This window comes from Anguilla anguilla, chromosome 1 (genome assembly GCF_013347855.1).
Source record: "Anguilla anguilla isolate fAngAng1 chromosome 1, fAngAng1.pri, whole genome shotgun sequence".
Lineage (NCBI taxonomy): Eukaryota > Metazoa > Chordata > Actinopteri > Anguilliformes > Anguillidae > Anguilla > Anguilla anguilla.
The window spans coordinates 14752173-14774093 of record NC_049201.1 but is presented as its reverse complement, the minus strand read 5'-3'; the positions used below and the strand labels follow the sequence as shown (position 1 = coordinate 14774093).

Genomic DNA, 21921 nt, shown 5'->3' with positions numbered 1-21921 from the left:
TATCAGTTGCCGTGGAGTGATTTGACGGAGGGAGAGTCTTGTGGCTGGACCATCTGTGCGCTGCTTCGGCTGTTCCCTAACGCGCATCTAATGTTTCTCTTCCATTTGGAAAGATAGTAGGAACAGATCACGCTTGTGAATCGTGCATGCCAGGAGCGGAGGATCCTGTCGCCGGTCAACGGCAGCTTTTTAAAAACAATTTCCCCCCTCATGATACACTAATTAATCGGAGGCATGTGGAATTGCATAAGGATTACGAATTGCTTTCTTATGGTGTGTCTGCTGTTGACATTATATACTAAGGTAAGAGGGCTGTTTCCAAATAGTCAGAATTCATACTTGAATGGATGTCATTAAATTATGGATAGTCATCAACGATTAAAAGTTTGTATGTGTCCTCTTGAAGACTAAATCGCGTATTTAACATTTAAATCGTGTTTAAAATTATTCTGCTGTCTTCCGATCGAATCATGTGATCTTGCAATCCCGTTCACTTACGCTAAGGTTCAAGTGAATATCAAGTTTAATTCGGCGGTGTATATTGCTTCCATACAGTATGTTGTGTATCTTAATTATACAAACTTTCAACTTTAACCATCTATGTGTGTAATTTAATGGGACGTTATTACCTTAATTTCAACAATAGTTCGTTTGAGTAAATGATGTCGAGCCCCAAATAGCTTAGCTCATTGTATACGACTGACTGCCTGTATTTGAGATACTGATAACAGGTTGGTGTATGGCATGTCGATGTGGAATCATATGTCACGGATATACAGTGCAACAAAAACATTAGGACATAAGGATCTATTTGAAAATAACCAGCGCATAAGGGTTCCTCGACATTAAGAATGGTGTTTGATAGGTTATGTTTTTTATTTTTATTTTATATATTTTTGGTGGATGTTCTTTATTTCAATTTATTAATTATGCATTTGCTTTTTTAGGTGTCCCACTCCTCGGGCTATTTTGAGCTACAGCTGATTACCGTACAGAATGTAAACGGTGAGTTGTCGGACGGGGAATGCTGCGATGGCAGTAGGAACACACAGGACCTCCGCTGTAGCCGGGACGAGTGCGACACATACTTTAAAGTATGTTTAAAGGAATTTCAATCCGAGGTCACGACAAAAGGCGCTTGCACTTACGGAAGTGGATCTACTAACGTTCTTGGTGGAAATAATTTTCATTTTAAGAATATCAAAAACAATCAAAACAAAATCTACGGTGCTGGCAAGATTATAATTCCTTTCCAATTCGCTTGGCCGGTGAGTAATCAATTTTATTTTTTGTTGTCGATATTTCACAGTTTTACAAGTTAACCGAACGTGCAGTTATTCTGTGAGATGGAACGCGTCTATTATGTCTGATGCAAGTGGCTTGTAGCGGGATACTGTTACGGAATTGATGGGCTCAATAATTTCGCAAAGTCCGCAACTCTGACCATTCCATTGGGATTGTTTTCCGCTCTGAGCGTCATGCATTATACACAGGCTTGGAACGTGTGGCATTGATCTCTGGTGTAGAGCGCTCTTGTCTTCATGTGATAAAAATATTCCCTGCATTAAGAGCAATTAAATAAATTGCCTGCACGTCGTGTCCAATTGAATGGATAAGATACCAGTGCGTTACTTGTTCATCTACATTCCAGCAAGCAACTTCGCAATGTGTGAATCTGCAAAAGCCTGTCTACGTAAGAATGACAAAAAATGTTGCAATGGTCCCTCAGCATTACAGTTTTACAGTTCAGCCTTTTAATTTGACAAGTTTCAGTCGTCAATAGGACATTTTGACGGGCTTAGTTTATTTCTTTGTTAATTTATATATTTATTCAATTTTCTGTTCATTGTATTTTGCATATGCAGTGAAAACGTCTAGCCAGTGTTAAGCAAAGTAGTGCGACTCAAATGAGGCGATCAATGTCATTCAGAAACTTGTGTCTTGCTGCTCCAGGTGTGGGTGTCACTGCCAACCAGCAGGCACACAATGGCGCGTGGAGAGCGCGCGCGACTGGTCGACTTAACGGGGGTGCGGTTGGTTGCGGTCACCAAATAATACTGGGACATGCATGCTTATTTAGGGTCCTAATGGAAAACCTACAACTTTCAGTTTTATCAAAACCGTAAGTCTTTATCATGTTTCATTAGGTTATAAAACAAATATTAGTGGGTAAAAAAATGAAACGTGCGTTTAGTTGTTCTCCTCAAGTGTGCTTTGATTTGGATACCCATATACCCCTAAGTAGTGGAAAAATACTCAGATGAAAGAGAAAACAGAAACTGCGCGATGAATTACTTAAGGCAGCACTTGACTGGACTTGCTCACAGAAATAAAACGCACACCCACTTCACTTTACATTGGCTAGAGGGTAGCAATCCGAAGGTGTACTCTTGTAACCCGCTTTTGCTGTTTAAGGGCGACATGCTTGCTGTTCGATTATAATGAGAGGTTGATTTTCCAAGAAGAAAACGTGAAACAAGTTTTTATTTTTATTTTATGTGTTCATCAATCTCCGTACTTCAGAAATACTGATTTTTTATCTCAAACACCACGTCGGTTGTTTTTGTGTCAGTATGATTAATTTTATTGCTGCTGCAAGGATTAATAGTACTTATTCACCTTCAGCTCTGGACAGGTGCCAGCGGGAGCACAGAGTGTTTGCATGGAGTATCATACGAGTGTTCGTCTACTGTGGGGGAATCATTCGGATGGTTATGTCATTGCTAAGCCATTGGCCAACATTCAAGTGAAAGCCTGTCCTTAGTTTCTGTTAATTTCGCACCGAAACGTTTAACCCAAACAGAGAGTAGTTATTTTAGTGTGTTCGTATGTTCGTATCAAAGTAAAGGTATTTTAGCCTAGTACAGTAAAATACCTTATTTTGAGTATGGAAGGGTGATTTACTACTAATTATTTTCAGTGTTGTTTTTTGCACTTCTGGACTGTTCCTTGGAGGCTAATGAAATTGCTGGTGGAATGTTTCCCTTTGCTACGATATCCGTTTGATGTGTTCTCAGTGTAACTGAATCCCCAGTGTATTGTAAAGAGATATCTAGCACCTTATACAGATTAAGGGGCTGCCACCTGTTGTATTGGCTTCTTTTATTTTCTATTTTGACATGTAAATTCTGTTTCTCAAGACACCACCACAACTGCCCTGTCTATCAGGTGAATTTCAGTCTACACACACTGATTCCTTACATATTGTAGTTTTAATTCTTGAGTGCTTCTGTTTGCCAAAATAATATTTGCTGTAGAAATGAACCTAAATTCTTGCCTTAAGAAATGTTTAGTGCTCCATTTTGCTTATTCACCGATGAATTGTGATTGATTGGTTTGAAATGCAGGGTACTTTTTTTAAGTAACTGCATTTATTTAGTTGAAATTCCGGCTGAAGGTACTGGGTGTGCCCTCTGCTGGAAGTGGCACTGAAATCCAGCCTTGATAGTCAGCTGTCAGCAATGGGCCTTGGTTAGATCTAGTTACTGGTAAGTTGTGCGTAGCGCAGAAAACGCTGTCGGTGTCATTGCAGCTAAAACAGGCCAGAGACGGTTGTGGCGGTGTTGGGGGATGGGACCACCTGACTCTACCAGGCCTTTTGTGCAGATCTGTGTTCTGACATTGTTTCACTGCTAGCGACGTTAACGATTGATAGAGTGGAAGAGGTCTGGTTCGCTACTTCACTGGCTCACTGGGGGTGCATGAATAATTAATACGCAGCTCGCCAAACAATTTAGCAGCCCACGAGACCTGTTCATGAATAAAGTGTCTTTTATTGGTGCAATCAGCGCATGTTCTGGCTGAAGCCTGTGTCGGAGTGATGAAAGTGGACATTTACCTCCGGAGGTCAGACATTTTCTGGGATACTCATGGTTTATGGTTTGTCTTATGAATGACTGATACACATCCAGGATTCTTTTTTGTCATTATAAATTAGATTAAACAAATAGTAGTGTGGAACACTTAGTAGTGTGGAGCATGTACAAGTGAACACCTTTCACGAAGACACTCTTTTTTTGCTTTACACAACACTAAGTCCCGCATGTTTCCCTGCAAGAGACCAGATGTGGCTAACACATTTTCCTAAATGTATGCCTCCTGGGACTGTGCTGGAGGGGGATAAGCGCAAGATAAGAGTGCACGCGGTTGGTTTCTCCCTGGTGTGTGTTCAGAGCGGAGTGTAGGGATAAGAACATTGCCAGGTCCTCTCTGTTGTGCATTGCCCTGTCTCTGCCTTGGTAGTCGCCTGGATTTCACACTGACGAGAGAGCTGTTGATGCTTGCTGGAGAATATTTATGTGTGGACAATCTCTGCCCCATGAATTCTTATGAATGCAAGCTTGTGGAGTTTGGCTGGGTCATATTTCAAATTGTCAAAAAAAAAAAAAAATGCAAATGACTGTGATAGAGTTATGTGAGTTTTCAATCCATGGGCATATTTTTTTCTTGGATAATTTTAGGCCTCTCACTCTGACCACACAAGTGGCAGGTATTGTAGTATGGTATTGCAGTATGCCTGTGTTCAAAAAATAGCAGTAAAGGTATAATTTCAACAATTGTAATCTTTTTGTCATATCAGTTTTTGGAAGCTTTTCTTATTTCAGTTTTTGGTGGGGGCTGTCTTTCTTTGTATTGACAATGACTTTTTTACGGCAGAAATAAGGGTTGAACCTTCCTCTGGAGGAAAGGGGCACTGCAATCCAAGGCTAAATGACAGCTGCAGTCATATTTGATTGGAGGCTTGCTGGGGGTTGCTAGGATACAGCTTAATAGTCCTTTAGTAAGTAATTATCTATCCCCCTCTAGCCCCCACCCCAAACCTCCCTCTCCTGGACTGGCCTTTCAGTGCTGCCCCTTGTGTAGACCTCACCTGGAAGTCGAGCTTGGGCTATAGAGATTCAGAACCGGAATAAATCTACATCTGATTGCATTATTGATTTCTGAATTGCTCATGACAGTGGATTTCTGCTTCACAGCACAATTCCATGATTGGCAGTTTTCAAATTCGGGCAGGTGGCTGTGGCTTGTTTGCTATCTTTGGTCTAAACCGAATTGTGTTGTTGTGAGAGATTGCACCAACTCTCTGGGTAGTTATACAGCCAATAATTGTGACCCGGGTAAATATGTGCATGTTTTTGTTGGGAAAAAAGTGTGATACGTGCCATAGAATTATCTTGATGAAATTGGTGCCTGCTTGTGTCCCACTGTGGGTATTGAAAAAAAGGAAAGCATTTCTTGGCTGATTGCTGAAGCTTCTGACAAGAACAAAAATGCCTTTTGTCTCTGCTCTCAATAAACATTTTCTTTCTTTCGTTTTTTTTAACCCTAGAGCTGTTTTGTGGAAAAGTAGCTGCATTTTCCTCACCCTGATCACGGGGGAATATTTATAGCAAACAGGAGACTCTTCACAGAGCCTTGTTCTATTTGGAAAAGTCATACTCAGATTTTGGCTCCAGACATGATCATGGTTATGAACATCTTATTTCATTGCAGTGTCCCCTGTGTGCATTCTGTCTGGTTTTACAGAGGTCAGTGTCTTGTATTTACTTGGTAGAATAGCTAGTTGACTACAGTAGGAGTTCATATTATATATATACATAGATATTTAATACTGAAGAAACAATTCTGTATGCAGTATTAAAAAGTGCATTTCTGTTAAGAATTTTCACAGAGATCAGGACTATATTATCCCCCCTAATGCAGTGGTTGTGCTTTTCAGTTGCACTTTTGTTAGGCCTGTAGAAAGCCTTGTTGTCAACTTTTGCTGAGGGATTTTTGTTAGTTTACCCAAAACTGTATTGATCAGTTAAGATCAATGGTGCTCATTACACTACATTTAAACGCTTTTTAAAGCCATCTGTCTTTTTCCTTAAATTGGGGCTAATGAAGGTTCTCGTGTAATTCTCATTGACAGCAGTCTACAAATCCTTCCCTTATTTACTGGAAGCAGTTCAGACGACTTTGCGTTCGCTCGAGTAGACGCTGATGCACTCGAACAGGGGAAAACTGCTCTCCTGCCAAATGAAATTAATGAACATATGTCGCGTGCTCTTCCAGGAGAAACACTCCCATTACAGTAGGTTAAATTTATTGATCCAATACCATGCAGCTGTGCGGAGATGATGATGTATAATTGACCCTCATGGCTTCTTGTGGGGTGGGGAGCCAAGCAGCTGGCCTTCACAAGGGACAAGTGCGCCCTAGCGTGCCACTTTAATAAGACTAAAAGCCCTGTATGCCACTTCACAGGAGGGTGTGAGTGCATTACGTGAACAGTGGGGGGAGAGGAGGGGGGGGCGGGTGTTGTGTTGTTTAAAGCCTTGTATTCCATAATTGTTGCCAGGAAGCCTGCTTGGTTTTGTTTTGCCTTCTTGGCTGAAGTCAATACCTCAACCCCCCCCCCCCACACCCCCCACACCCCCTCCCCCCGATTCCATTCTAAATAAAATGAGTAAGCCTTGTTGTAAATGTATTCTGTTTGACAGAATTTCAATCAAGCGTTTGCCATGAATGAGTTATATCCACGTGTGCTGGCTGTTTGTTGTTTCTGGTAGTGGGAGGGAGGGGGGGGGGATTAGAGGGGAGAGACACGCGTGTTGTTTTGCTCCTGGTGTTTGTGTACCTGACACGCTTGTCAGTCGTTAATAACACGGCCTTGTGTTTCTTGCTCTCCCTGTGCTGGGGGGGGCGGGGGGGGGGGGGGGGGGGGGGGGGGGGGGGGGCAAATGAAATGCGTGCAGGTGTTCAGCAGCCTCATGCTGTAATTAAAGCGCATTATTGCACGGCTAGTTTAATTCCCACTTGACTCTTGTACCTGTTTGAAATTATAATGGAGCTCGGCTTGGAGCGCTGGGGAGGGTTTCTCTGCAGTTGCCGGTTGTAGTTCCAGGGTGAACGATTGCATTCTGGTTTAATTAAATCATGTAATGCCTGTTGGTAGAACAGTTCTCGTACGTGTTGAGAGTGCGACAGGCGATAGGGATTCTCTGACTCATTACCGCATACAGGTATGTATGCGTGCATGTGCTGCGCGGATGCATCAGCAGTGGATATTACCAGCTGTAATGTCCTTGTTGAGCTTGTTGAGGTTAACAGTGCGACAGGGTCTGGATGTACCAAGCATTTATAAATCAGTCCTTTATCCGCTAAGTAACATGGTACGTGTTTGGCACGTCCATCTTTCCTGCAAGTGCTCTTGGGGGTCATGCTTATTGACTAAATAAATTTCACGGATAATTAGATGCATATGTTTCAACCTAAGGTGTCCTTTTGTTCAGGTTGTAGTATTTAGTACTTTATTGGAGTATTGTGTTGTGATGTATGTTGTAGGGCTGCAGAATATGCTGAGACATTGTGTACTTACCGGGGTTTCTGGTTTTGTGTCATTGAGTTGATTGGGTTCAGCTGTCGGGTAGTTCTGACCTGATGTGCACTTTGCTCTGGCTCTTCTGTGGAGTGGATGTGCGTGACTTGGAGTGGAAAATATCAACTTGTACCACAAGGCTGGAACCATGACTTGGGAGGAGTGCTACCTGCTTTCAAAACACACCGTATTTTGAAAGTATGAGTGAATTTAGTAAAAGTTTAGGTCACATTTTCGCATTGCTCTGCAATTGTGGTTAATCCAACAGGAAATTGGCTGAATTTTTGGAGTGTGAAACAAACTGAACGGCATCGGTTGTACATTAATGTCAGCTTGTGTGTATGCATTGCTGTGTGCATGGGTGTTCGTTAACTTGTGCTTTCAGTGCATGTGCGAGTGTGCCACTGGTTAATTAGCACTCTACAGGAGGGGCTTGCGGAATTGTATTTATGCATTGTTAATGATCTTGTTGGCATAGTAGCAGCATGCTAAATGGTTTGTATGTGTACATAAAGCGCATGTGCTTGGTGACAAAGTGCTTGTGGTTCAACACTGGAGGCAGTTTTCTGCTCTGTCAAACACTAGGCACTCATGCAGTAAGCACTGCTGACTGCATTCAATCTCACTAATAGCACAGTGAGGCCCATTGCAACTACTGTTTGCGCCTACTTACCTGTTTAAGTTAACCTTTTAAATTACTACTGTCGTATTTTCTAAATGCACGTTGTGTGACATAGATACACTGTCCATACCGCCCCTGTGAATAGATTTAAGGGGGAGGCTGCATCAGTGGCAAGAACCGGACACTGAATCAGGGAAGATGGGAAGAGATGTTGAAGTTCCCCAACCCTGAATATCATTTACCGGCTCTGAGAAAGAAAGGGTCCTTTAACCGCTTTGTCATTGCGCCTTTCAAAGTGACAATGCCCTTAACAGAGCTATTGTCTGCTTTATCATGTCAGGAAGGAGGGGAGAAAATGCCAGCGCCTGTTGTTTGATGCAAAATGTCAGTCATATTGAGGATTGGTGTAAGAATGTTTACATAAGGCGTTCTTATATTGCACTTAAGTAGGCTGAATTTAAGTGTCCTGCGTTGAATGCCCTGCTCAGGTGTTGCAGCTCCACTGTAAAACGCCTAACCCACATCAGAGGTTACTTTAGTTGGGTGGAGTGGGGGGGTGGGGGTTGTGGGGGAAGGGGTTGGGCGGGCATGGGAAGATCCCGAGGAACAAAAGCGAGCATTTGGCTGATGAGAAGAGGCGTGAAAGGAAACCAAACCCAACACCACCTCCAGATATCTGCTTAACTACGCCTCCTTAACATCGTTGCTCCCACGGCAAAAATCACCACTGCACGCTGCTGAGAAATCTCAGTTCAGCCTTGGAACCCTGCGTTAGTTCGCTGGGACATTTTTTGCTTTGATTGGATCCTGACCCCCCCCCCCCCACCCCCTTCGACTTGATTGTGTTTGAAGAACAGTATTCCACAGAGGCTGCCTTGGCTCCAGCTCAAGGGATTATGCGCACTGCCTCATTTCAACGGGGCTGTGCTCAGTCTTAAAGTGGCTGTCTCTCTTAAAACAACAATTTTAGCAACCTGCTATCACCGATGTGGAAACGTGGCCGGCTCTCTCTCTGGAGCTGGCGCGAATGGGAGAGAGAGGCCGTGAGAGCCAGTGCAGAGCCTGATCTGATGGGTGTTCCACACTTTTTTCGGACCCCCCCCCCCCCGCAGTTCGGCGGTTGTCGGGTTTTTGTTGTCGCTGAGATGAATGTGGGCGACTTGTCCGCCCCTCGCTGCGCCCACGGCAGGGACCTCTCCCAACCCCTAATACTGTGGGAGGAAGGGCTCCCATGCAGGCGGATGATTGATCTCGGGGGTGTCTTTCTTCTGCCCGTGTGAAGAGGATGGCGTCGGCCCACCAGGGTCACCCCCTGGCTTGTGTTGTCTGTTTTGAGGCCAAGTCTAGACTTGTCTGTCTTGAACATGGCTGTGCTGGTTGACTGGGTAGCTGGTATTAGATTCTCTCATTCTTCTGGGAAATAAATGATGCACACGCAGCCGTACACACGCACACACGCACGTACACGCGCGCGCACACACACGCAGTTGGGCTTGCATTATGAATTCTTCTCCTTGTGCAGAGGTCAGAAGCTTCCACTTTGTAACCCCCCAAATGTGCTCTTAGGGCCACGTTTGCTTCGCTGTAGAGCATGTCTGGATGTTTCCTGAAAGAAGGGCGTTGTCTTAACTGCTTAATTAACTGCCGTGCCCTTGGGGACCAAATGGTTCATTTATATTAATCTTGCCAAAGATGAGAAAAGGTGGGTGTTAGGAACTTCTGGCACTTAGGTTTACAAAGTTGTTAATTGTGTGATAATTGTATTGGAATACTGAGAGACCTTGAGATTGAGAGTGTCTTTTGCATATGAGTAAATTGCATTGAGACTTAATTTGTCAAACCACAGCAGCTCAAAATAAATTTTCATGTCCTTCAGAAATTTTATTTTTCTTCAAAAGATGACTGAAGGTCATTTGATGAAGTTTTATAACACATTGTCCTCATATTTTTCAGACTGTGGGAGGGGTGTGGGCTGTGGGTGTTTGGTAAAAGGTTTTCATTGAATAAAGAAATTAAAACGGAATTGGCCTTGTCCTATTCCAGCTAATGACAAAATCCTCCAGACCCACATAATTGGCTTGGTGGTGTCAAGCAGTTGCTTAATTAAAGGTTGCTTTCTCAGCTAGGTCATCCTGGAGGCACCAGCCTGGCTGGTGTAATGTAGCTTTCCTCTCTGAATGCCTGGGCTTGCTGCACTGCAGAGAGACCAGCTAAGACTGAAAGCCAGGATTTGCATGTCATGACATTTAAGATTAATGTAGATTATATGGAGTGATTACTTGCTATCAGATGAATAAACAACCGTTCCATCTTTTGAGGGCAATAAATCACTTTAATATATGGGAGCTGTAGAAGGTGGACAGAGCTCTCCCCTTGGAGCGTTCCTTTTGCCAAGACAGATGTCAGGACAGCGACATTTCCTGGGGATTCTATTGAGGGAAACGTGTTCCCCCCCACCGCCCACTGCACACCACCCCAAGGGGTGGAATTTCGTTGGGCTATAAGTGCAGTGGGAGTATGTGCTGAGAGCACCAGCCCTGCAGTAGATCTCCTATGGCAACCACATCATCTGCTACATCTACTGCACTGTGCTTCTCACATCGCAATGTTAAACCTTAACAGAGAGAGTTCTTTATTTGAAAACCCTACTTTCTGAATTTGGTGTGCATTGAATCTGCCAGCTGTGCAGTTTGAGTTTCTGGATGAAGATGAGAGTGGGGTTAGGACAGGAGGGTGTCTGGCAGGTCACAGAGGGAAGGCCTGTCTTATCTTAGCTTTTTCTCTTTCCTGAGTACCTATTCTTTTGGGATGCCTCCGCTGTGAAATGAAAGAGCAGGAAATGCACTCTTCTCGAGCCGAGAGTGGGAGTCCTTGGGCCGCCAGAGGAAATGGCACCGGCATTTTTAGGGAGTGTTCTTTTCTCTTGCTTCACTCTCCACACTCCCCAGCCCTTTTTAAAATTCATCATTCATTTCATCAGCTCCCCTTCTGTCTGCCTGCACCTTCACCGATTTCTCATTCTACTTTCTATTGGTCTCTGCTTTGTTCCCTCTGTCCCTCATTCTCTCGATGGTTCTCCGGCTCATTCTCTGATGTTTTTTTGGGAGGCTGCTCTGATTGGGCCGTTGAGCAGAGGCAGCTGACAGCGTGGTGGAAGGTGTGCGGGTGGAGGAGGGGTGGGGTGGGGGTGGGGGGCGATAAGGCCGTGTGAAAGCTCCTGGCCACTGCGTGCTGCACTCGCACAGGGTCGGGCGGCCCTTTTATCGGACGCGATGCTGAGAAGCCTGTTGAAAAGGTCGCTGACCCCTGGGCCATTCCAGAAGAAAGAATAGAACAGTGGCAAAGTGTCAGGATCTGCCATGCCCCCCCCCCCCCACACCCCCACTCCGACACACAACCCCCACACTGCTTTGTGGCTTTACGGGAGGGGGGGGGAGGGTGACAGGGCTGACAATGCAGGGCCATTTCCATGTTTCTCCATGACATTTGCTACAGTAAAGCATCTCCCTCTCCTCTGTGGCCTTGCCAGCAATGAGTTGTGACATCTGATACTGGTGGGAGTTCTTGTCCACACAAGAGACTGCGGGCTGCCAAAACCTTTAGAGGGGAATAAAGGTCCAAGAGTAGTGAGAGGTTAACCTTGGAAAAGAAAGAGTAGAGCGTGGTTGTCACGGCGAGGTGCAATAATTCATTTCGGGAGGGACTGCCTTTCTGCTTCCTCTTTCCTGTCCATAAGGGAACTGATTTGCGTATTTTCTTAATTGCAGCCTTCACCCCTTTTCCTTGAATGAGTTGTTATCTGCATCCAGGACCTCTGTGAAATAAAGCTTTTTATTGAGCTCGCTGCTTCTAATGCTCATTTGTGATGCAGTGCAATGTCCAGTGCTGATGTTCCTGTATCAAGCTGGTCTTCTGTAGGCCCAGGCTGTGCGAGTCCAGTGATGTTACACGCAACAGTGTAGGCCAGGCAGCAGTGGACCGATGGCCAGCCGCAGACCTCAGCTCCAGCAGGCCCTCTAATCTGAGCGCCACTTTGTAATCTTCCTCCCGAACGCCCTCCCCCACACCTCACCCCCCCCCCCCCCCCACCATGGGAACCGCCACCTGTGTCTGTCTCACCGCCCTTCAGGCCAAACAGCATCTTACTCTGAGACCAGTCAGGCCTGCGTCCGTGAGCAGCTCCGTCCGTCTGGTCACGTGATTGACATTGGCAGCGGGGCTTTGCGTTTTGTCAGGTAGTGACGCACGGTCGAAGCTTCTCTCAGTGAGTGCGTAAGTGAGCCCACAGGACTCCAGCCAATAGCGTGGAGCACGGCGGACGGAGCTGGGGGGGGCCTTGGAGGCAGCTGACGTGCGGTGCGTGCTTGGCGGTCCTCCTGGCGCTGTTGCGCCGTGCCACGCGCTGGGGGGGGGGGTCAAGGGGGGGTTTGCGCTCTTGCAGGTTCCTGATGCAATCTCTGCTGGCTCTCGCCGAGCGGCCTGGTTTCGTGTTCCAGGCCTGCTTTTATAAATATCGCCCTTATCAGTTCTGCAGTTCGGAGTGCAATAAAGCGGCCAGACACGCACACGCCGCCCCGCCCGAAAACAAAAACGAGCCGGCGTCCTTCTCCCTCCGCAGCTCGCGCCCGCTCTTCTGTGGGACCGGGGCGGCAGGACGGGGACGCATTGTGGGAAGGTTCTGGGAGGCTTAAAGGTGGTTTTGTTCCCAGTGTGGCTTTCTCGCTGGTAATGGAAGTCTTTAGTGTCCTCCTTCTCCCCCACCCGCTTTATCCCTGCCCCCAGTCAGTTGGGCAGCTGTCACTTAATCCAGCTAATCAGTGAGAGGAGTGTGTGGGAACCGGACTGTCCCCTCACTAACAACACCCTGGGATGGACACACGCGCGCATATACACACGCACACACACCCACACCCACACCCACATACACACACATACACTCACATGCACACACGTGCGCATGCATGCATACACACATACACACATATAAACACACAGGCATGCACACATACACATGCATACACATAAGCACAAACACACACACACACACACACGGACATATGCATACACATGCACGCACACACACAGACAGACACAAACTCGCTACTAGTGTACATCAGTGATCCATATACAAGTAAGCGCATACATTCAGGAGCACCTGGTCATCATATTGCGGCTTGATTCCTGTCTGCGTCATGCAGTTTATGTCTAAGACGCATCTGCAGGACATCTGCGTCAGTGCAGAGTTTTAAGTGTACACTAAATGTAAGTTCGGTCTTTCTCTCTATCAGACAAGTTGAGTGAGCATAGACATAAAATGTAGGCCTGCATTCTCGACTGCGGGGCTGCTTGGCCAGCTGAGGAGTGTTAAATGACTTGGCAGTCTGTTTTTTTTTGCGCTGAGTGAAAGTTGGACTGCGTTTCAGCCAATTGATAGTCTCTATAAAATGTGCGTTTGTCTTTTTGAATGATTATTGGTGGTTATTGTGTATGCACTCAAGCCAGTGTGAGCATACATTATTGCAATGATGGAATAGAGTACTCTTCCCCACTAATGGGTTGTTGTGAATCACTGCTTTCAGAAGTGGCTGCAATTATACTATGCGCATTCATTTTTCTTTGTCATATGCTCTATGTTTATGCCGGTGAATTCTGAGTGAATTGCCTCTGTATCCATAGAGTTATCAGTGTGAGGCCGGCATGATTGTGTGTGTGTGTGTTTCTGTGTGTGTGTGTGTGTGTTTAAATGATATAAATAGTGTTTAAATGGTACTAGCGCTGCAGGTTCCTGTGAATGTCTGACGCGCTGTCCTCTGCTTCTCCTCCAGCGGTCCTACACCCTCATCGTGGAGGCCTGGGACTGGGACAATGACACGCGCAACAGTAAGTACCCCCCATCCCCCACCACCCCTCTCCTTCCTTTTACCGCGGGCTGGAAGGGGGTGCGCCCAGCTGAAAAGGGCGAGGAGGCGAAGCGCTAGGCCCGCCTTTCAGTGTCCCGGGCCCTCGTGTTTCTCACCGTGAGGCGCTGAGCAGTCTGGACTTGCTGCTCCGAAACACCTGAGGTTCCGTCAGCTGGCTCTCGCGGCACGCCTCTCGAGCGCTCGAGTCTCAGAGCTATGCTGGAATCAAAAGGGATAAATCTCTCGCCGGGCCCAGGCACAGAGGGAGCAGATGGCTCCGCGCACTGTAAAAATGCGGCACATTTTCATGAATGGACATGCCATCTGGTAGCCATTGGACCCAGTTTGTTCAGGTGATGACACACTTCGCTGCAATTCATCCCTTCAAAGCCAGGAAGCTGTCATTTTCTTAGATATATGCCATTTTCTTTGGTTCTATATTCAGTGGGCTATAGATTTTTTTCTACAGATGAAGAAAAAAAAAAAGTCACCAGCTGTAAACCATCACACAGACCTATGGGGAAGACGTGGGGAGCGTATCTGCCCCTTCCATGGTGACTGTTGTCACGGCAGCTCAGCTTGGCCTATTTCTTGCTTAAGTGCCTGGTGAACGTGTCTGCGCACCGTTGAGTCGGGTTCAAGGCTAGGCAGCCGCCTGCAGGGAATATTTCCCAGATACCCATGTGTCTCTGGCTCACGCGAGTAAGGGATAGAGCAGGTTGTGCATGATGACCCGCCATCATTTCAGGCTTATACGTTGATTCTCTGTCTGCCCTTTCGCTGGTTGTGCAGGCCGAGGAACCGTATTTTCCTCCTTTCACACGCCACTGCCCCACGCAGATACTTCAGGGAGGAATGTCTTGCGAAGGAGTTCCTCTGGGGCTGCTGTACCTCCGGGGCGTCTTTCGCAAGAGGCGTCTGAGCTCGGTCTGTAAACAGCGAGCGGCGCGGAGACGAGGGAGCGGGCTCGGCGCGGCGGTGTTGATACGCAGCTGTATCCTGTTTTTCCCCCGAACCCCTCGGTTTTGCGCTCCTGCTCGGCTTTGTTTTCAAGAACTGTCGGGAGGAAAAAAGAGGTTAATTGAGGAATTTAATCTATGCGAGAGAGAGAGGACTGGAGGTAGGCCCCCGTCTTGCACCGGTTCCATTAGAATCGGGGTTATTTTAACTGCAGACGAGATCAATGGGTTGACCTCACCCACCGGTCTGTATATTCCTCTGAAAATACAAATACACATTTCTGTTGCATGAGCTAACAGCTTCCTGTTTTTACTTAATCTCCTTGAGTCTCAGACAAAGGCGTTTGAATATTCTGGGAAACAATACAAAACCGTTTCCCGCAGAGTGAGAAAATGCCCCGCAGTACTGTATGTCCTGCAGGGTTTGTGGACCACAAGAAAAACTAGAAGACATTCTTTTGAAAGGCTAGAACTTAAGAATGTAGCCAGGCTAAAAATAGGTCAAAAACAGGTGTCTTCCAACAAAGTTACCAAGGCATTTTCCTTACAGCAACTGGTCAGTAATTGAGCAGTCCTGGGACAGGCAGGGGAGACTGTTATTAATATGTCAGGCCTTGCCTCATTGCCACCACTGCAAAACCCCTCTTAAACTGTTAGAAAGCAGAGGGGGATGGGGCGGCTGTGATTTAGAGCTTAGCATTGCGTTGACCCCACTCATTCCTGCTTTCGGGTTTATAGAACCGCAGTCTGTCCTAACCTGTTCCTCGCTCTGCTGCTGGTGGTCTTCACGGTCAGGTCGAGGGGGTTAAGGGGGTCCGTTTTTTGGTAGACGCCGTCCTTCGTCACCTGTGACAGTGCGTCTGGCCGATGCCTGTAGGTCAGCGGTGTGCGGCGAGCGGCTTATTGTTTGTCCAGGGGAGGCCAGCGGATCTCCGTAATCCCTCCCTTTACAATTCCCCTCTGCCCCCATTTTCTCTCCAAACACAGACCGCGTCCCGGCCCCGCCTCTCTCTCCTGGCTGCCGGGCAATTAGGGAAAGGTCCAGTGTTCTGTCACGAGCTGTAGCCTTTTCGCAATGTGAAATTTTTTAAATTATTTTGTCTGCCTGTAACGGTGAGGAGGCCTAGTGCCATTAGGCAACATCTGAGGAGTAATAATGAAAAAGAATGGCCTTCAGCCAGAACAGTGGTTCAGCCTTTTTGCTGATCATGCCTTCAGGGCTGTACCTTTTTCAACGTTTTCTTTCTGTCGATGCGCAACCACCGAACAACTGGGAGAGAGAAACGAATGAAGAAGGAATACTGGGGCGACACAGCTCAGGAGGTAAGAGCGGTTGTCTGGCAGTCGGAGGGTTACCGGTTCGATCCCCGCCCTGGGCATGTCGAAGCGTCCCTGAGAAAGACACCTAACCCCTAACTGCTCTGGCGAATGAGAGGCATCAGTTGTGAAGCGCTTTGGATTAAAGCGCTATATGAATGCAGTCCATTTACCATTCACTGTGTGACCGTGCGCGCCAGCTTTTCGAGAACAGGAATTTGGAGCTGCGCTCGTCCTGCTGCTCGGTCGAGCAGCGCCTCCTGCTCAGTGTGGGAATTCTGGTGCCGCGGTCGCCGTGCAGGTTTCCTCCCTCCTCTCCTTCCCCTCCGGGAGACACTGGAGGAAGGAGAGAGCGAAAGAGGAGAGAGAGAAGGACGGCGCGTAGGACAGGGTTTTAGAGCACGCGCGGGGCGTTGCTGTAGAGCTGCGGATGGCTCCGGACTGTGAAAAGGTGTGACGCACTTCTGCAGAGAAAGGGCCGTACCGGGAAGCTGTTTTATGGGAGCCCCATTCAGCAGAGCCTTGTTAGACTGCCACTCCGGCACAACACCTGCTACCGGAATGAACGTGAGGGGACGGCTGTCAGGGGAGAGACGCAGATCGCCTTTGGGAATGTGTGTGAAAGAGCCTGTTATTGCTTCGTTTGTAAGAGCCAGAAACCCTTGGGGAGACACACAACTCCCACCCCCCCTCCCCCTTCAACCAGTAGTGAGTGAGCCATTATGTGCTTTTCAGAAGGAACCATCGCTGAAATTAGAATAGATATGTTAGTTTGCCTGTCATCTCGGTGGAGCCAGGTCACCCGGCCTTGCAGCTGAAATAGCTTTTCGGCGGAGGGTGTCACGTGTTCTCCGAACGCGCTGCTCCGTCTTCACGGGTGGGACCGCGGGGTGTGGCCAGTCCCCCTCTCCAACCCCCCCCCCCCCCTCCATGCCCTGCGGTAGGCATGTGACAGGCGTGTGAAAAATCTGGTCTTTCTCTTTCCGTGCGTATGACATCAGATCCATGGTTACCTCGCCCCTGCTAAGTGGTTAACCCTTTCAGCGCTGCGCTCCTCTGCCACACGCTAGTGCTAAAGGCGTCGCACGCGGGCTCTAGCCTCCCGCTGCCGCCGCGCTGCGGGCCTCTTATTATTTTGAGCGGTTCCTTGACCTGCGCCGCGCTGGGCCTGCGGGGGCGGCATGCCGGGCCGACGCTTGGGGAGCCTTTATTTAGCCCCGGTTTAAGAGGCGCGCGGAGAGGGAGCCGGCGCCGGCGTCAGGGCCCGCTCACGGACCTGCCGCGAGCGTCACAGGAATTCAGCGGTACAAGCACAGACAGGTGGCGCTGACACTGGGGCTGTGCACACGCACTCCAGTCTCATACGCATTCACACACACACACACACACACACACACACACACTCACTCACACACGCACGTACACGCTCAGTCTCATACACATACACACACACACACTCACTCACACACGCACGTACACGCTCACTCTCATACACATTCACACACACACACTCACTCACACACGCACGTACACGCTCAGTCTCATACACATTCACTCACACACACACACACACACACGCACGTACACGCTCAGTCTCATACACATTCACACACACACACACACGCTCAGTCTCATACACATTCACACACACACACACACACACACACACACACACTCACGTACACCCTCACTCTCATACACATTCACACACACACACACACGCTCAGTCTCATACACATTCACACACACACACACACACACACACACACACTCACGTACACCCTCACTCTCATACACATTCACACACACGTACACGCTCACTCTCATACACACACACACGCACGTACACGCTCAGTCTCATACACATTCACACACACTCACTCACACGCGCACGTACACCCTCACTCTCATACACATTCACACACACACACACGCTCAGTCTCATACACATTCACACACACATGCACATTCACACACACGCACGTACACGCTCAGTCTCATACACATTCACACACACACACACTCACTCACACACGCACGTACACGCTCAGTCTCATACACATTCACTCACACACACACACACACACACACGCATGTACACGCTCAGTCTCATACACATTCACCACACACACGCATGCACTCACTCACTCACACACACATTCACACACGCACGCACGTACACCCTCACTCACATACACATTCACACACACACGCGCGTACACGCGCTCAGTCTCATACACATTCACACACAGACACGCACACACACGCACGTACACGCTCAGTCTCATACACATTCACACACAGACACACATTCACACACACACACACACACACACACGCTCACTCACACACACAAACATGCACTCACACATTCACATACACTTACACGCTCACAAATACACACACACACACACACACACAAACACAAAATATATATAGACACACACAAACATGCACGTGCGCACACAGTGTTGTGACGCAAGAGAAGGCATGAAGCTGCTCGCCCCTGTTTAGAGGTTAGTGTTCCAGATCAGAATTCTGGCAGGCGTTGGAAACGTGCGGGCTGCTGGCCACACGCTCCTGTTCCTACACCGCTGTCCCGGCCATGACCACAAATCCACAGCATGGCATGCAGCGGGCAGACCTTAGCCTGGAACCCATTCAATCTGATACGAGGTGTGACCCGTCAGCTCACGTCCCAGTGTTTGGAGAGCGCGTCCTCGTGCGTTGGGTGCCGGTGGCGTTTGGGTCACGCAGAGTGAATGGGGGGGGGGCCATTGTGACCAATGGGGACGCGTCCGCGCCCCACCGTCTACATAAAGCCAGTGAGTGCATCACCTTGTTAAGCCATTAATTACTGACTTGTGCCTTTTTTTTCCACTGATGTCTGCCCGCTAATTACTGCCCCAGCAGCTGCCCAGCTACCGCCCGCCACTTGATTATCCACGCTGGGCTGGCGCTGGTGTGCGCGCCCACTTCCACAGGACCGGGGCCTCCAATTACTGGAGCCCAGCTGTGCGCGAGTGGAGAGCGGGCGCGGGTTCGAGCGGCCTCAGGAAAAGGGCCTGTTGCGCGCTGTTTACCCGGCAGGAAGCTGGCTGGACGGCTCCGTGTTTAGACACAAAACAAAGCGGGGCTCGCTGGGCCTGCGCCATTGTTCTTTATCTGGAAGCGCCAGGGCTATTTCTGTTATTGTTTCTTAATTCTTCGGACATTGTCATTAGACGGCGAGGAAGGTGCCGGCGGAGGGGGAGGGACGGGGGGGTGAGAGGGAGGGAATCACAGGCCCCTGATTTTCCACCGCTGAAACTCGCGGCCTCAATTCTCCCCAGTGATAAAAAAACGTCTTTCTTTGTCGGAATCGCCATAGGTTATAATAGCCATACTTTAAAAACGGCGCGATTCGATCATTTACGTCAGCGGCTAGAAAACAGGGTTGTTTTAACCGCGAGTGGTGGTTTCAGAGAATTCACCGCTTTCCAGGTTTACAGAAATGCTTTTTTTTACGACGGAGGAGGTGTAAAACCGAGTCCGCCACGAGGGCCTTGAATTGCGGCCCGAAACGCTGATTATCCGACTCTGGACTCGACGCCCGCTCTGATTGTGGAGCGCGGCGGCGGCGGCGGCGTGTGCGCTGCAGCGCTCGCTGCCTGCTCTCCCTGGTAACAGGCGCCTCTCAAAGTGTCTCCTTCAGCGCTGAGAGCAGATGATTGGCCTGTATTTTTATATCTAATAGCAGGAAATTAACTGGAGACGTGAGTGCTGCAGCTTGCAGGTGGGAGAGAGAGAGAGAGAGAGAGAGAGAGAGAGACAATTGATCTGTGGCAGACGGTTAGATCCTTTAATGTGCCGAACCCTTCTGTATTTGCTGCGGAACGCAACGCCGTTTCTTTTAATTCTGTTAAAACGAGCGACTCCGGCGGAGGACTGATTTCCCCCTCGTTGCTTCTCTCCTTTTTAAACGGTGTGGCGACGGGCTGCTTTCGCGGGGGGTTTTTGTGGGGCCGGTGCGGAAAGCTATGAAGGTCAGACGTTCTGGGGGATCCCAGCGGTGGCAGGAGCTGGCCCGGGGTGGGAAGAGGAGGCGGAGGCGGAGGAGGAGGAGGAGGAGGAGGAGGAGGAGGAGGAGGGTACGCCTTGAATAACGCTGGTCGAGGGCACTGTTAAAGTCAGGCCCTGTGATTAATGTCTCTGTCAGAGCCCGTCCTTCCGTCGGCCTACATGGTGGTCCCCTCCACCCTTTTGTTTACACCTCTTCTATTGAGCGCCTCTGGATGCAGTGGGTGCACGTGTCCTCTTTGACTGGGCCTGTGTATACGCTGGGGGTGGATGGGGGGGGGGTATTGGTGCAGGGGCGGGGGGGGGGGAGAGGGGGTCCTCAGAGGGGTTTACTTTGAGCCTGTGCCCTGGGTTCTGTTCTCAAACTGCAGGCTGGTCCCTGTTTTTCCACCGCTTGAGGAAAAGCAAAGGCCCTTCCGATCCCAGTTTGTTACAGTGTCTTATTATTTCCTCCTTGGCTCCAAAGTAGGCAGAGCTGGATTTCCTGTGAAGGAAGGACCAAGAGAGAAAAAGCTAAAAAAAAAGAAAGAAGAAATGGCTCTCACATAGCAGGGACATTGAGATAAAGTTTTATTCAACAACCAGTCCAGAACCTCCACCCTTGTGTTTGCGTTTATTATGTTTTTTACAATCTTGGAAGGAGATCTAGGTTTGATCCAAAATAGCCTTTTCTGATCTTGACTAGGTAATACACATTCCCAATTCTTAGCTTTCTGTTTCTTTTTCGTTAACTCCCGCCCAGACGATGGCCTGTTGATCGATCGGAACATCCACAAGGGGATGATGAACCCCGGGGACGAAGGGCAGACCATCCAGCACAACGGCCCCATCGCCAGCTTCAACTACACCATCCGCGTCAAGTGCGACGAGAACTACTACAGCATCAAGTGCAACAAGCAGTGCCGCCCCCGCGACGACTACTTCGGCCACTACGTGTGCGACCAGTTTGGGAACAGGGGCTGCATGGAGGGCTGGATGGGTCCGGACTGCCGAACAGGTAAGCGGGACGCCGCGGCCCTCTCCATGCACCGGCTCGCCATGGCAACACGCGCGCTCGGTTTATTTGTTGAAATATCTATTCGGCGTAAAGTAACGCTGTGTCTTGTGTGGGAACTGCTTGCCTACAGTACAGGCTCCACAGCGCAGTGATTGTGTGCTACTGTATGCGCTGGGACACAGAAGCGCGGAGCACGCAGGCACACTTAGCCTAGCCTCAGGCGCTCTGACTTGCTGTCCTCACGCACAAACCTCACAGGGTGGGCTATTCTGCAGTTTCCATTAACAGGCCGCCTCACAAAGGACCCCCGGGCAGGGTAATTTATGGATGCGGCCCAGTGTTCTCCGCAGGTCTCTGCTTTTTACAGCCTGCCAGCTAATCTGTCCCGCTGCCCCTTTCAGTGCTGCGGCCGACGCGTCCCGCGGAAGGGTTTAGCGCGGGGGGCTCGGCGCTCGCTGCGTTCAGAGCGCGCGGTGCCATTTTCCCCTGGCCCGAGGTACTCCTGGGCCTGGCCTGCCCGGTGATCGGATACGCGCGTAGAGGAGAGGCCGCGTGTGCGCGTCAGCCCGGGCCGGCGCTCTGACGCGAGGGCGGGGTATGGGGGGCGCAGGAGAAAGGGTCGGTCCTCTGCGAGCGTTTCGGCAGTCGGGCGGTAAATCATCGGCCCGGCCTGTAAAGGGGGGGAGGAGAAGGGGGCCGTAAAG

General features: G+C 48.9%; 1 protein-coding gene across 2 annotated transcripts in view; it reads left to right on the top strand.

The window, feature by feature from the left end:
• The window catches only part of LOC118207967 (protein jagged-2-like), a 45046-nt gene continuing 23125 nt past the window's right edge, over window positions 1-21921 (top strand). For both annotated transcript variants that reach the window (XM_035382204.1, XM_035382197.1), the window contains exons 1-4: window positions 1-303; window positions 948-1268; window positions 13811-13865; window positions 20963-21217. In XM_035382204.1, the coding sequence (XP_035238095.1) occupies window positions 235-303; window positions 948-1268; window positions 13811-13865; window positions 20963-21217 (700 nt within the window). In that variant the 5' untranslated portion in view covers window positions 1-234. The remainder of the gene's footprint in view (window positions 304-947; window positions 1269-13810; window positions 13866-20962; window positions 21218-21921) is intronic.